This window comes from Epinephelus moara, chromosome 4, assembly GCF_006386435.1.
Source record: "Epinephelus moara isolate mb chromosome 4, YSFRI_EMoa_1.0, whole genome shotgun sequence".
Lineage (NCBI taxonomy): Eukaryota > Metazoa > Chordata > Actinopteri > Perciformes > Serranidae > Epinephelus > Epinephelus moara.
Window position 1 is genome coordinate 27,330,178 of NC_065509.1, and position 14,546 is coordinate 27,344,723.

The 14,546-nt window shown below is 40.6% G+C and overlaps 1 protein-coding gene across 2 annotated transcripts in view; it reads left to right on the plus strand.

Moving 5' to 3' along the window:
* Positions 1 to 14,339, plus strand: part of inppl1b (inositol polyphosphate phosphatase-like 1b) — a 39,485-nt gene extending 25,146 nt beyond the window's left edge. For both annotated transcript variants that reach the window (XM_050042378.1, XM_050042377.1), the window contains 15 exons: positions 1,873 to 1,990; positions 2,098 to 2,194; positions 2,300 to 2,438; positions 2,568 to 2,667; positions 2,863 to 2,951; positions 5,257 to 5,338; positions 5,849 to 5,938; positions 6,037 to 6,150; positions 6,237 to 6,325; positions 6,417 to 6,504; positions 8,166 to 8,318; positions 8,725 to 8,806; positions 10,670 to 11,462; positions 11,549 to 11,664; positions 13,518 to 14,339. In XM_050042378.1, coding sequence (XP_049898335.1) covers positions 1,873 to 1,990; positions 2,098 to 2,194; positions 2,300 to 2,438; positions 2,568 to 2,667; positions 2,863 to 2,951; positions 5,257 to 5,338; positions 5,849 to 5,938; positions 6,037 to 6,150; positions 6,237 to 6,325; positions 6,417 to 6,504; positions 8,166 to 8,318; positions 8,725 to 8,806; positions 10,670 to 11,462; positions 11,549 to 11,664; positions 13,518 to 13,611 — 2,244 coding nt within the window. In that variant the 3' untranslated portion in view covers positions 13,612 to 14,339. The remainder of the gene's footprint in view (positions 1 to 1,872; positions 1,991 to 2,097; positions 2,195 to 2,299; positions 2,439 to 2,567; positions 2,668 to 2,862; positions 2,952 to 5,256; positions 5,339 to 5,848; positions 5,939 to 6,036; positions 6,151 to 6,236; positions 6,326 to 6,416; positions 6,505 to 8,165; positions 8,319 to 8,724; positions 8,807 to 10,669; positions 11,463 to 11,548; positions 11,665 to 13,517) is intronic.
* Positions 14,340 to 14,546: the final 207 nt, after the last annotated feature.

Below are 14,546 nucleotides of genomic sequence, written 5' to 3' on the forward strand. Positions count from 1 at the left end.
TTTGGCTTCAAAACAACTCTGTCTCATAATATTACATTATTATTTCATAGCGTGGTGAATGTGTAAGCTACAAGTTGTCCACAAGAGCGTTTTGGAGTCATTTGATGGTGTATTTGATTAGTTTTGAGGGAGAGAGGGACCTGTATTGTTCACCTCCATTTCAGCGGGCAGCTCTGCCCCACCGATCTCAGAACAGCACGCACTGACAATTAAAGGTAATGTACCTACACATATGACTATAGGGAGTACGGCAATAGGCGAATTTGCCAAAATGTCGAACTATCCCTTTAAGACATTTCAACTTGAAGTGGTGACTCTTATGTCAAAATATGATGCATTGTCATACAGCTGCCATGTTTTCATGGAAGAAGGATTCACAATTTTACATGCCCTGAATACTAAAAGGGGGACACCAAATTTTACACACAAAAGTCTATTTATAGATTATGCATACATAAAAAAAAGTTGTATACAGCAGGGCAATGCTAAATCAGTACTGTTTCTAATAGAGCAAGTAGAGCAACACAACACAGCACAGCACAGAGAAGAAAATAAATATACAAATTAACAAATAATATTTGCAAAGAAATCAATAAAATAAAATTAATAAATAAAATTAATAAATTAAAAAAAATCCCTGACAAACCCACAGGTCATAAGTAATATCAGAATGAATGATTTTCCAAGCGAAAAAAAAAATTCAAATAATAATATAAGCTTATTGTACTACCAGCACGAGCAAGGGTCAGTTCCTGTTATGGATATATAATATATTTTCCTTATTTTCCAATATATTTGTCAAACCTATCAGTACTTCAGTAAGACATCTGCTCATACAAGGCTACTTGACCAAATTCAGTGAACCAGTCCTGAAGGATGGGTACTGATATTTTTCATTAATGTCACTGATTTTAGTACTTTATTTTAGTTTGTGCTTAATGAATATATAACGAAAACGCACTAAATTTTAACATAACATCTCAGAGTGAAGCAACACCCACTATTTATCAGTTTATCTGAATTGAATTGACACATTTCTCCAAACCAAGATACATTTTGTTCAAACAACTAACACAGCTAATTCTTAAGATTAAAAAATAAATAAATAAACATTTAAAATTCATCTCCCAAATGATACTCCCTTACAGTAAGTCTGCAAATCAAAACACTGCCCTGCTGTCTAAACAGATTTGCAATTTTGCGAAACAAATACCTTTGCATGATCTAATTTTACACAGTCTGATGCAACTAAGGATAATTGAGGTCTCTATAAACTAAGGATATTTTATTTGAACAGACCACTATATAAACATTTTACTTCTACTCTGTAATGTTGGGGTCACCCTGGCACTTTAGTCTTACAAAGCTTACGTTTCAACTTCATGTAAATCACAATCACTGCTTTATTCATTTTATAGTTTTGTACATACAACAAGATCAAAACATGTTCCTCAACATTTCAAAGGACGTCAACCCTCAAGTGAAACCTTGAAACGTCACATTTGGTAGACAGCATGCATTAAGTGTGAAGGAACATCTTTCAGTTTTAAGGAAAATGTTTCAGCAGCATCTCAGATTATATGAAAGAATTGTGAGAGTTTCTGATATTTTGTCATCAGTGTTCTTGTGGGAATATATTTGAAAATATTATCTAAATGATAGATTAGAGTTTTGATGTTTTTGTGTGTGTATTGGTTTTTACAAAGACATGAATAGAAACACAAACTGAGTGTCTGTTTCAGTGGATGTGTTGACTGAATCAGAGCCTGACTTTATAGATATGTGTTGAACCAATTAAGAAATCTGTATTATATGTTCCTTGGTTGGAAACTGTTCTTGCTACCTGTTGTAATGCAGAGCTTTGTCCTGTAGGTGGCAGTACAGTCCCTCTGGAATATGAGGCTGGCTGTGTTTGTGAAGCCGGAGCATGAGAGTCGCATCAGCCATGTGAACACGGCCAGTGTGAAGACTGGCCTGGGGAACACATTGGGTAGGCTGCCCTGTGTGATAAAGCACGTACAGAAAACGTACAGCATCATAGCTGACAACAAAATGAAATGTTTTAAGGTTTGAGGTTGAGTGTTGTTGTTGTTTCAGGAAACAAGGGCGCTGTTGGGATCTCCTTCCTCTTTAACGGGACCTCTTTTGGGTTTGTTAACTGCCACCTGACCTCTGGCAGTGAGAAAGTCCTGAGGTACATTGCTAGTATACATGTGTACCACCAAATGTGCGTGCTCCTATTTAACTTCTATGCAGTATTAAAAATATTTCTGTCTCTTGTAATGTAAATGATGTTCAGGAGGAACCAGAACTTTGTGGACATCCTCAGGCTTCTTTCTCTGGGCGACAAACATCTCAGCGCCTTCGACATCAGCCTGCGCTTCACCCATCTCTTCTGGTGCGGAGACCTCAATTACAGACTCGACTTGGACGTACAGGTGGGACAGACTTTTTATTTATGTATTATTCATTGCTCTTTTTTGACAGTGTTTGGAGACGGGTTTGATGTTACATGTGACATGATATTCATGATGTTCCTGCTTCTCTCTGCTCCTCACTGACTCCAGGACATCCTCAAACATGTATCTAAGAGAGAGTTTGAGGAGCTCATGTGTGCAGACCAGCTGACTCGAGAAAGACACAAGAGGAAGTCCTTTCTCAATTTCAGTGAGTTTCAGTTTGATGTTGACCTATATTTAAATCCATAAAACCTTTATCAGACAGTTGATGTGTAAACACTTTAAGGCTATTTTACAGTTACAAAATACATGATAAATAAATAAATAAATACAGTACGATTTAATTTGACTTTCCATCTCTGCCTTTGCTTAACTCACTCTTTCTCTGTTTATCATGGTTAAGAGGAAGAGAAGATTGCATTTCCACCCACCTATCGGTATGAACGGGGCTCCAGAGACTGCTACCTGTGGCAAAAGTACAAAACTTCAGGAGTGAGTCATTTCTTGTTTCACAAAAGCACCTTAGTAAAAGAGGATGATGTGTACATCCAAAATTCTTTCAGGTGCAGGATGGAGGATGCATGCCCTCAATAAATACAATATCCGCACCTCTGAGTTGCCGCCAAAAAACTGTTTAGACACATACAAGCAAGACGTCCATGACTTCAGTGACATCAAGGTTTTCAGCAGCATAGCTCTAGGGATGGCAGAGTTGGTCTGTTCGTGAGTCCTGAAATATCTCAACAACTATTGGATGGATTGTCATGAAATTTTGTAGACAGAGTTTTGTCCTCTTGTTGTTAGTACCCATTGATTTCTGGGATTTACCAGTGTTTTGTGCTTCTCCTAGGTAAGAGAACATTTTCAAGTGGTCAAGAACATATTAAGAGAGAAATATTGTTTCCACAGTCCACAAACTGTTTGTCCAACGCAAGGAAACACAAGTTTTAAATTTGAGTAACATGAAAAAACCAAGTGGCAACCTGCGAGGCTGAAAAATGAAGCCAACACCGTAGTGCCAAAAACTGCAGTTCTTTAAACGGCCACTTGAGGCTGGCTCCAGACGCCAGTCAATCCCCGTAGACACTCATGTTAAAATGCCCAACTTCACAGCAGAAATAAACACGTTGACAGCCTGATACGAAAAACAGTTTGGGTCTGTATAGCTAATTTCCTCCTTCATGACAACTGCACAGGGTTGAATATTTATATAACTCACCCCTTTAAATTTTACTAAGGCTAAAAGTTACGCATAATTAAGGGCGGGCCACTCTGAGTGACAGACTGTCTGCAGATAGTGTCCTTGATTTCTCAGCCTGATCCACCCCTAACTCCTCCACAGCTCCACCCTCTCACCCAAATATGGTGAGGGTGATATCACAGTAGCTACGTCCATTACTTTTACAGTCTATAGAACAAAAAATCACAGGTAAATATCTTGTAATCAAATTTAGATTATAATATAATGTAATAATAGTAATTGGATTATTACATTTGTGGATTAAAAGAAATACTATTGGTCCACTGATCCCAATTAAGACTTAATGATGATGGCTGGATGATAATGAGAGGTTTACATACTGCTCTTAGATGCTTTAGAGTATGTGTTTTTAGAGATCACACAGATTTAATTGATAAAACAGATGAATGGCTGCTGACCGGTCCAAATTGCCAAGAGCGCTGCTTTTAGATATCTGTAATACCCTAAAGAATTAAGGGTATTAATTCCCTGGCAGTTTCACTTACAGCGCATCCCTCTGCGGACTTGACATTTACAGCATCATAAATGTTTTGCTATTGCTAGGTTTTTGATTTTTCTGTAACACCAGTTATGATGCTTTGGTTAAGTTTATTTACCAGTACGTTAATTTCACTGCTGCTTAAGGTCTTCTTCTTACAGCCTTTTCTGGCGGCATCTTTCCAATTCTTGGGCACAACACCTGCCCTTATATAGTGTTTAGGGAGCGTTACCTAGGGTAATAGGTCACTAATGATGAGGTGGGATTCATGTTTCAGCCACCTGGGTAAGAGCAGATTTGGACGGTTGAGAACAGTTGGTGCATCTGGAGTTGACTTCTGTTATTTCTTCCTTTAACAGAAAATTAAGAGAAAATGTAAGACAAGTTTAAGAATAAAAGAACAAGTACAGAGCCACTAGCATGGCTGCAGACTCTTTGACTTGCTTATATTAAAGGTGCTGTATTTAACTCTGGAGAAAGATAGCTGACCTGGGAATGAGACTCAACAGTCATCTATCTTTCTCCAGAGTTACATACAATCCGTTTAAGTTCCTGATGAAGATCTGTTGATCCCAAAGTATGTTCCTATGATTAAATGTTTGCTTTTGGAGTCACTCAGTTTTGCGTTTATTGCTGTGTTAATCACCTTCACATCCTGCACCTGTTTGTCTTGATCATTTATCTAAATGACACCGCTGTCATACTTTCAGCCTGTAGCTTTATGTAGTTTAGACTCTGATGCTAAATCCAGTATGTAATACATACTGTCCCAGCAAAGCACAACTACAAAGACCCTACAGAGACGCTCTAAATATACAGTTGACTCACTTCTTAAGATATTTTTATGCGTACCTTAATCCTATGTGAGGGCTCTGTAGGGACACAGAACTGACAGCAGCAGCCACAACCACTAAAAATAGGAGGTTAAGAGTTAAGTCAGAGTCTAAAGAAGGAACGTGTGGCATAACAGGAATGAAGGCATCCTCAACTGCATACTGTTTCTATTTGTAGACTGACAAACATACAATACATTGTTGATTTATAATCTGTGTCTGTAGGTGCGAGTCAATGTTCCATCATGGTGTGATAGGATTCTGTGGAAGTCCTACCCCGAGACACACGTCCTCTGCACTGCATATGGTAAGATGTGGAGATTTAAAATATATATATGACTCAAAAAGCTTTAAGTAGAGAAGGAAACAGTTAAATAAGATGTAAATGAAACATATGAGAGCAGCACAGAGTCTTGTCATAACCAGAGGTTTTGATGCAGCACTCTCAAATTAGATATCTGTGGTCATTTTTTTTCATTTGTGCCACTGTAAAATGAGAGCAGCCCTCAAAAGGAATAACGGTCGACCCCTACATCCTGGTCTGTGGTCCGTAAAAAAACAGAGTCATTTCCTCTTATTCTGCCCGAGCTTTTGTTTCTGACTAACCTCAGCAAACTGTCAAAACAAAACATACTGTGTCTTAGCAAAACTACACTTTGTCTCTTAAATCACACTTTTGTCACATCCTGTGAAATATCATTGACAGCTCGTCTGCCTCACAGCGCTGCACGGTGATTTCTGCAACAGTGCATGTGAGATATTTAGCGCTATTATTACAGTTATGATAATAAAGTACCGTGGGTTTGTCTCTTACCAGGTTGCACAGACGACATCTTCACAAGTGATCACTCACCTGTTTTTGCCACGTTCCAAGTGGGAGTGACATCACAGTACAGCTCCAAAGCAGGTGATGTCATTGTTGTGGCCCCACTGGACACAAATAGATGGACTATGACTGAATCCCTTCATTAAGTGAACTGTATTGTGATGCACTGTCTCACACAGATGCAACGCCAGGCATGGAGAGGGCCTGGATAGAGCTCGAAGGCATCGAGGCCATTGTGAAGACGGCGAGCAAGGCAAAGTTCTTCATTGAATTTCATTCGTCTTGCCTTGAAGGTATGACGTTGCACCCTATAAGACATTTTATATAAAGCCATTATGCAACACGGTGGCAAAAGATTAATTCATGTCTTTCTTTGCAGAGACACGACGCTCCACAGAGAATGACTCACAGAGCTGTGATGTCCCCGGGTTTCTCAAACTGGGCTGGTCCTTCAAACAGCTGCCGAAGGTCAGAGGCTTATTTGAAAATGGTTGAAAGTATGGTTTTATTTCAAAGTCAGATTCTTAACATGGATTGTTTTATTTCATGTCCGTCACAGCTTCTTCCAATCATGTCCGACATGGAGTATCTCCAGGATCAGCACCTGCTGTTGTCTGTAAAGTCATGTGACGGTTTCGAGTCATACGGTTGGTCACACGGCAAATTAATTCTGTCTAATTAAGTAGTCTATTCATAATGTCCCTCTAGATTGGCTAATTAGGGCCCTTAAAGTAACAGTTTATCCAAAAACATGAAATTATTTTTCTTGTTTACACTCTTATTAAATATGATATCAACAGGGTTCCCACAGATATTTAAATAGTCTTAAAATATACTGACTTCATTCATAAAAAACTAAAGCCTTTTTTAGTATCAAAATGTTTTAAATCAATCTTTTTAAATTCTTACAAATGTTAACACATGGAAAGTAGGATTTTTTAAATCTTTTTTCTGACGTTGCATTGCAAATTGGGAACATTTTCAAAAAACTGGAACTATTTTCAAAATCAATTTTCCAAATGCCTCACGCCGATCAGGATAGCAGAGCCAACGATATTAGTATTTTGTTTCCAGCTGGGAAGCTCAAATCAGAGGATCTACTGTTTGCTAGCTAGCATAAATGAATCAAGAGAACTGAATACAACATTTGAGGCAGGGTCCTGTTCATTCCTGTGAAAGTTTTAAGTGGTGCATGAAGCCAAAAAAGCTTGATTTCTAGCCCTCTGCTAACTTGAATGAAGATAACATGATTTAATCACGCGGACTGAAAGCAAGCGTCAAATCCTGATAATGAAACAAGTCATTTTACAGAGGTTGTGACACTCAAAAAATGTATCCACTGATTTACAGACACTTCTTTTAAAATCTAACCCTATAGAAAAGGGTTTTTTGGTCACATGGCATCACATGACGAACTCAAACGTTGGGATTCCCCGTTTGGCCACTGTGTTGAATTGACTTCAAATCCTGGCACTGAACCCTTGACAACATGGGAAGTGCAAACTCAACAAAAAAACGTAACTAAGATTTTACAGCATTGCCAAAACCTGTACGAGGCAATGCATACGAGGCTTGGTGAATTTAAACGTTTTTTAAACTCCTGAAGATGAAAATCAAAGCAGTGGAATCTCACAGGCAGAGTGAGAAACACAAAATCAACAAGAAAACACATCAACAAACGCCAGGTATCTCTCAGTTCTACTCTACCCTCGTCTCTACCATGAAACAAAAAGTCATGTTGCATATTAAAATAGATATTTGTGCAAAATTAACTAAGTAATTGATGTAGCTTAATGTTTTTTTTTTTAAATCATTGTCAATTTGGTTTTTTAATTTCATTCTGCCTGGCATTAAAAAGTGTCATAAAGTCGTAACTTAAGTCTTCTGGCCTTAAACTTTATCTCCTAATCTAGATAGTTCCATAATATTTTGATACTGTTTGAAGATTTCATTTTGAACTCCAAAAATTTGTATTAAACACATCTCGCAGGAGCTGACCTGTGAACAGTTTCATTGATGACTATTTTCTACCGAGAATACTTTTTTTCATTTCTATGCAAAAGGAAGAATTACACATAGCAAAGTGTATGGACCACTGTAGTTTGAGGCGATGAACTGCGAGTGTTACAAGTATAAATTTTCCTCTAAGTGCTCCAAATGAAATGTAATTAACCTTCAGAGTCATTGAACTGTAGTCAGTGTCGAGGTTGATGGAAATCATGCTGAAACTATGTGGATGGAAAGGTTGGATACTTTGTTTCAGGGTGAAATGTTTTATTGATAAAATGAATAATCTTTTTTTTTACAGGTGAATGCTGTGTGGCTCTGCGCTCGCTCACCGGTGCGTCGGAGCAGTTTGAGACATTTTTGAGTCACCGCGGTGAAGAGATGGGCTCCATAAGAGGACGGGTCAGGGTCCATGTGCCCAAGGACAGACGAGGAACTCGGGAGAAGACCTATGGTGGGTCAGCCGGAACTCGTCCTCTTCTACCCTTTGCCTCGCTTGCACTATCACTTCCCACTAAACTTCTATCTCTACTTTCACTGCATTCTTTCACTCTCCTGTGAGTCTCACATTGCTTCCTCTATTTGGTTCCTCAATGATCCCTGGCTTGGCTTTACACTTGCTGGTATCTATCGACCGCTTCCTCTTTCGGCTCCTGATTGACTGACCCTGACCAGATGCATCCTGAGACACTGAAACAGGACAGATGAGTATTATGTCACCAGGTCAGGTATCACAACAACACACACAAACACTGCAATGCTGTTTGCAAACTGGCTTGCCCTTTGGCCTGCACGCGCCGCACAGTTTGAGGAAGTCTAGCTTATTATGAAATGCTTTTCTTGTGATTTGACTTTTTCAGAGTGTTTCTATTTTGAGAAAGACGATAAAGGTCCTGGAAGAGGACACATGGCTCCTGCATCCACACGGGTCCCAGTAAACAGGTGAGGACCTCTTAATGTGTCCGAGCATCAGTGTAAAGCAGCAGGACGCCTCCAGCTCTCAAGGAAAGGTTGGGATGTTAGATTCACAAACAAAATGTTCTTTTTCACCGGCTCTTAAAGAAAAATGAGTTAACTTCATTTTACAGGCAGGAGTGAATTCAAAATCCTGTTTCTGTATGGTGCATGCACAGGTGTGCGTTAGAGCCTGGTTAACTTCTGAGCTGCTACACTTGAGCCAAAAAACAAGTCAGTTTCAGATAATGAGGTAAAAAATATGTAGCTCCAAGCATGCTACTGCAAGTGTTTACATTACGTAGCCTGTGTACACTGCTACATATAGCTACAAGCTGTCATCATACCGATGTTAATTCCTTCCCAATTTTGGATCATATTCCTGCTGAAACATGTCCGGTTGTGTTTAGAAGTTTTATTGGTGATTGTCACTGTAGAAAATGCTGCCACTTTCCGTTACAGTCATTCACCTGCAGCAATAACAGTACAGAGCAGCCAAGATACAGAAAACCTGATAAAGGCTGACCAATCAGAGCAGACTGGGTCTTTTAAGAGGGGGGCTTAATGAGACAGGCGCTAAACGGAGCATTTCAGACAGAGAGTGAATACAGGTGTTACAGCTCAGACAGTGTGAGGAAAACAAGGTGTTTTTTAAACATTAAGGCCCCGATCAGACAGAGAGCGTTTTAGCAGCTGGAGGTGGCTTCATTAATTGTTTTTAACGAGAATGAAGCTTTTTGTTAGCGTTTCTGCGCTCTAGGCAGTGACCTCCTGGAGTTTAAAAAACCCAGAGCAGAAAAGCGCCTCACGTCAGCGGTGCTTTTTTCCGATTGCCCAATGGGATGATTTAAGAGGCGGTCCTTCTGTGGTGGTCACGACAACAAGTTTACTGTTGGTGAACAATGGAGGAGAAACTGGTGGTAGGGGTTGCTGGATACCCAGAGCTATACTGCCTAATGACAGACAGCAGGTTGTCAAACTGCCCCCAAGTCACTAAAATATGCCTGGAAATCGCCATCATGGAGGCGAAGCTCCTGGACCAGCTAGTGGTACTCCTCATGATCCACCGTCTTTTTTAGGGTCTCATGTACCCACACAGATCTCTGTTTCCCTGTGGATGACAAACTATCTGCTGACAGCCTCCCACACTCAACCAGAGCTACAGCAGTTACCCTCTGCCTGAACATTTTAGGAACTAGATACGAACAAATAAATGGTAGATAGATTACACGGGAAGGTTATGGTAAGGAGGTAATGCCTTCGAGCTCTATCCAGGCCCTCTCCATGCCTGGAGTTGTATCTGTGTGAGACAAATGTATCACAATACTGTTCACTTAATGAAGGGATTCAGTCATATTCCGTCTGTTTGTGTCCAGTGGGGCCACAACAATAACATCATCTGCTAAGGCTGGTTCCTTGCAATAAAAAGGTGCAGGAGGGTTTTTTTCCCCAGTGGCATTCAATTTTTAAAAAAAGGCAGTGCAGTGCAGTGTGCATTTCGCAACCTGCAAAATGCTTTCTGTGTGATCAGGGCCTAAAGTATGTAAACATATTCTAGTAGAAAAACAAAATGCAAGTAAGAACCTGAAAATGAGCAGAACAGGTCCTCTTTAAATTCATAGGAATATTAATCACCTAGACTCTTTACACTGTATTTCATCTTCTCAGTTGTAACTGAAGCCACATGCCCAGATCAATGCAGCCACTGTTTTAGTACAGTTCCACTTTTGGTCTGAATATCTGCAGCAATGTCAACAGTGAATGCTTAAGAACACATTACATTGAAGAAAGTGAGTGTGAGTTGAGGACACACTTAGTAACATAAAACTGTAACATGTACGTTCATTGCAGGTCCTTGGCAGCTCCTCCCAAACTGACTCCGAGCAGCTACACCAATCCTGCCTACTTCATATTCGAAGGTGTGTCAGTGGCACGCAGAGTGGAGGACGCTCTTCCTCAGCGAAGGGACCCTCAGGTGATCTGGTCTGGAAACGAGGCCTTGCAGCTCCCAAAAATCTCAGGACGTCCTGGCTTCGACAGAAGACCCTGTCGCAGATCGGACTTTACAGAGATTGAAATCCCAGCCGTCCTGCCCCAGTACACTCCAACCAACGACCTTCATACACCCCAAACCAACTCCTCCTATCAGCTTTTCCCTGCTAAAAACCCATCTCCCATAACACCACCCTCAAGTAACGCCGTGTCACAGTTCCAGGAACAGACACCACAACCCAGAGACAAATACCAAAAAAATATCCTTCAAGACTCCATACTGCCTGAGAAGAACCTGAGAAACTTGTATATGAATCACTCCGCCATCATCAGGGAAAAAACCAGAAGGGATCAGCATCAGCTTCTCCCAGAAAGAACCAAACCTATCCGGGCAGCCAAGGTTCCGCCAGCTTTCCCCTACATCCCCACTCACTTAGGACACTCTCATTCCTCTGCTTCCTGGATGGCGGATCAGCAGCCCCCTGCACCCACAGGAGACAACTCCCTCACTGCTTTGCAAATGGCCAAGTGCCTCAGTGAAGTAGACTTCTTCCCCACAGAGCAGAGAGGCCCGTCCATACCCAACCAGAGGCCGAGTTACAGAAATGGCCCCTCCATGCATGGAGACAGAGGCTACGGCTGGGAGAAAGAGGTAGCACACAGCTCTCAAAGACAACTTCAAGAAAGATGTGACTCCTGGTTCTCTGTATAAACTCTGTCTGCTTTATCTCAACGCAGGTGTCTGTCCTCCAAGGTGCACCGGAGACCGTGCGGGAGCTCCTCAGTACTCTGGGTCTTCAGAAATACACCCTGGGACTCAGCCTCAGTGGCTGGGATGATCTGGATTACTTCAGGTAACATGAGTTTGGATACTATTACAGCCATTACAGTCACTGCGACTAAGACCATTCATGCATTGACTTCATCACTGAGACATGTGGTTGCAGCAAGGAAATTGATAAAGCACTCTAAAGGGGGAAATAGGCTTTCTTTGCTTTAACTTATCATCATGAAGTACAACTTGATTGCACAATGTAATGACTAAAAAAACAATGGTGACCTTGTTGTATTTATTTTGAGGGTTCCTATTTGTGTATTGATGCTTTTCTCACTTTCCATGCAAATGTATCCCTACAGGTCAAACCCCCCCCACACACACACACACACTTTTCCTTTTTATTGATTTGTCCACAGAATACATTCTTACATGAAAACAAATCCCAATGAGTCCGTCTTTACACTTCAAAATTTTTTGTTCAGCCACACCAGTTTTACTTCCTCACCAGACTCCTCAATAAATAAATATTGAAACCAAAACTCCAGTAACGTGTGAAGCGAAGGTAGAAACTGTTTTGGTCTGAGTTCCCACACAACCCTCAAAACCACTTGGCCTCTCCTCCAGGATGTCACAATCCGGTGTAAATAGGAAACAAATACTCCCTTTACATCATTGCTTTTTACCTACAGGTTCATTTACTAATGCATGTGGGTAATGTGACTGATTGCAAACTCAGACTCTTCCTTAAGATGGCTTCCCTTTGCCTGATGAAGGTCCAGTTAACGAAATGTTGCAGCGATAAAATCATATTTTTGCAAGTTAGACAGTGCGTGGGAGTTTCTCTACAAGTAAAGACTAATGACACAATCTGCGTGTAGATTGGTTCCTCTAAACACGGCTTTCATTTTGCAACTCTGTCTGCCAATGGGTACAGTCTTGTGGGAAATTCAAGGCTTGCTTTAGGGCACAGAGGAAGTGCGTCAAATATTGTGCAACAAAAGCAGGAATATGATGGCACTATTGTTTTCCCCAGTAGCTATCGGTTGATATTCCCAGTTACTAAAGAATTTCATTGTAAATTCTGTCACTATTTACTGGCAGACAGTGGCACAACCGAAGATGCTCAGCTCTGAAGAAAACCGAAAGCGATTCAGTTGTCTTTGTGACAGCGGCACCAAAAATCTTATCATTTAGAAGCACTAAGGGGGGGGGAAGTTGACAAGTTGTCTGTCTAAATACTCTTTATTGTCTACTTTTTGCACGCAAAAAACCCCCCAAAAAACCCAGAAATTTATCTGTGGTTTGCATGTGCAAAATCTGCAATCAAAAAAACAGCTAGGTTTCCACTTTACACTAGCTTTATTATTTGCAGTATTAGCTGTATCATTAAAGCTGTCACCACCAGGTCCCAGTGTTATTTCACACCACTGACCAGCTCTTTCTTTTACAAAACATTGCTTAAGTTCTGCATCACTCTTTGATGCAGTCACAAAATTAAATCACTGGAATACATAAATACATAAAACAGAAACTTGATGAGTAACTCACCTCTTTTAGTCGTATTTTATTCCATCCTTTACATGAGCAAAATATATTTGCTTGTAGATGACCTCAGGGTTCATAGGACAGTTCTAGTTCTGAATATATTAATAGCTTGCATGTGAGAGTTATGCCCATCCAGTGATGTAGTGGTAAATGGGTGTACTGCTACATAAGTGGGTAGGTTACCAGGGAGCAAGTGGGTAAACTATCCTGTATATTCTGTGTATGCCCTCCTAGTCTGCTCATCTGAGTAAGATCATAAATCTCGTCATGGTGTGTTTATGTAAAGATGTTCGCACCATGTGTACCTACAAATATTTACTGGACTATGAAAGTCTTTACAAACTATGTAAGAAATTAATATGAATGTCATTCTCTTCTCCACAGTGGTATCACCGAGGAGGATCTGCGCGCCGCAGGAGTGACGAACCCTTCACACCGACGCAGGATCCTCGAGAACTTGCCCAGGAACTGGAACTGACACGCAGAGATTAAAAGCATTGCCGGCGCCTCGTAGCCTCGTAGTCTGCTCATTCAGAACTGGAAGAACTGTTCGAAACGAGATCTGAAAGGAGGACAGACTGATTGGATATCCATCACATCAGCTGGACTTTACCACAGCCCTGCCATCCTTTCATTTACTCGATCAATACTGTAACAATAGTTAGTCTGTGTCCACACAGCAAAGGGGAACATATCGCAGGAAGTACTCGTTGCAAACGCTGCTTTATTCATCATCCATCTTGATAATGAAAGCGGTGGGAATATGAATGGAAAACCTTGATGGGTAACTCCAGTTACTGACATGAATACAAATATTGATTGTGGTATCAAGGTCTCATTGATTTTGTTTTAAATGAATTTTAAACGACTATAAAAATATAGTCCTTCAATTTCCAGCGTTCACTCAAGTGTTTACCGTTCACCTTCATCCCTTCCACTGTGTGCTTTCCATTACTCTGCTATTATTGAGCCTGGATCTGAGCTTGTAAAAGCCCTCTGTTAAACCTATGGAGCATAAAATCCATAGCTGTATATATCTACTGGAACAGCGTCTGTAAAGTTGGGATAGGAGGACCTGCCATATCTCATTTTGTTTACTGTCTCATACTGTTGCTATCGTGTCACTTAATCAGCACCAGTGTCCACTGTGCATGTTTTATGCCACCTTTTATGAAGTAAAGTGCATAAAGCAACTCTTGACTGTCACTAAGCAATCACAAGTGTTATTTCATGCTGTGGAGCAGTGGTGGAAATCATTTCTTTCTTCCGTTTCAGTGCTCAAATCACATCATTGCACTAATGCTGCTTGTTTGGAGCTGACGTGTAGCCTACTTAATGGTCTAATACTGCAGTACATATGGGCAGCAAGAGTAGAGAGCTTGTAAAACCAGAGATGCAACAATATTTTACAAA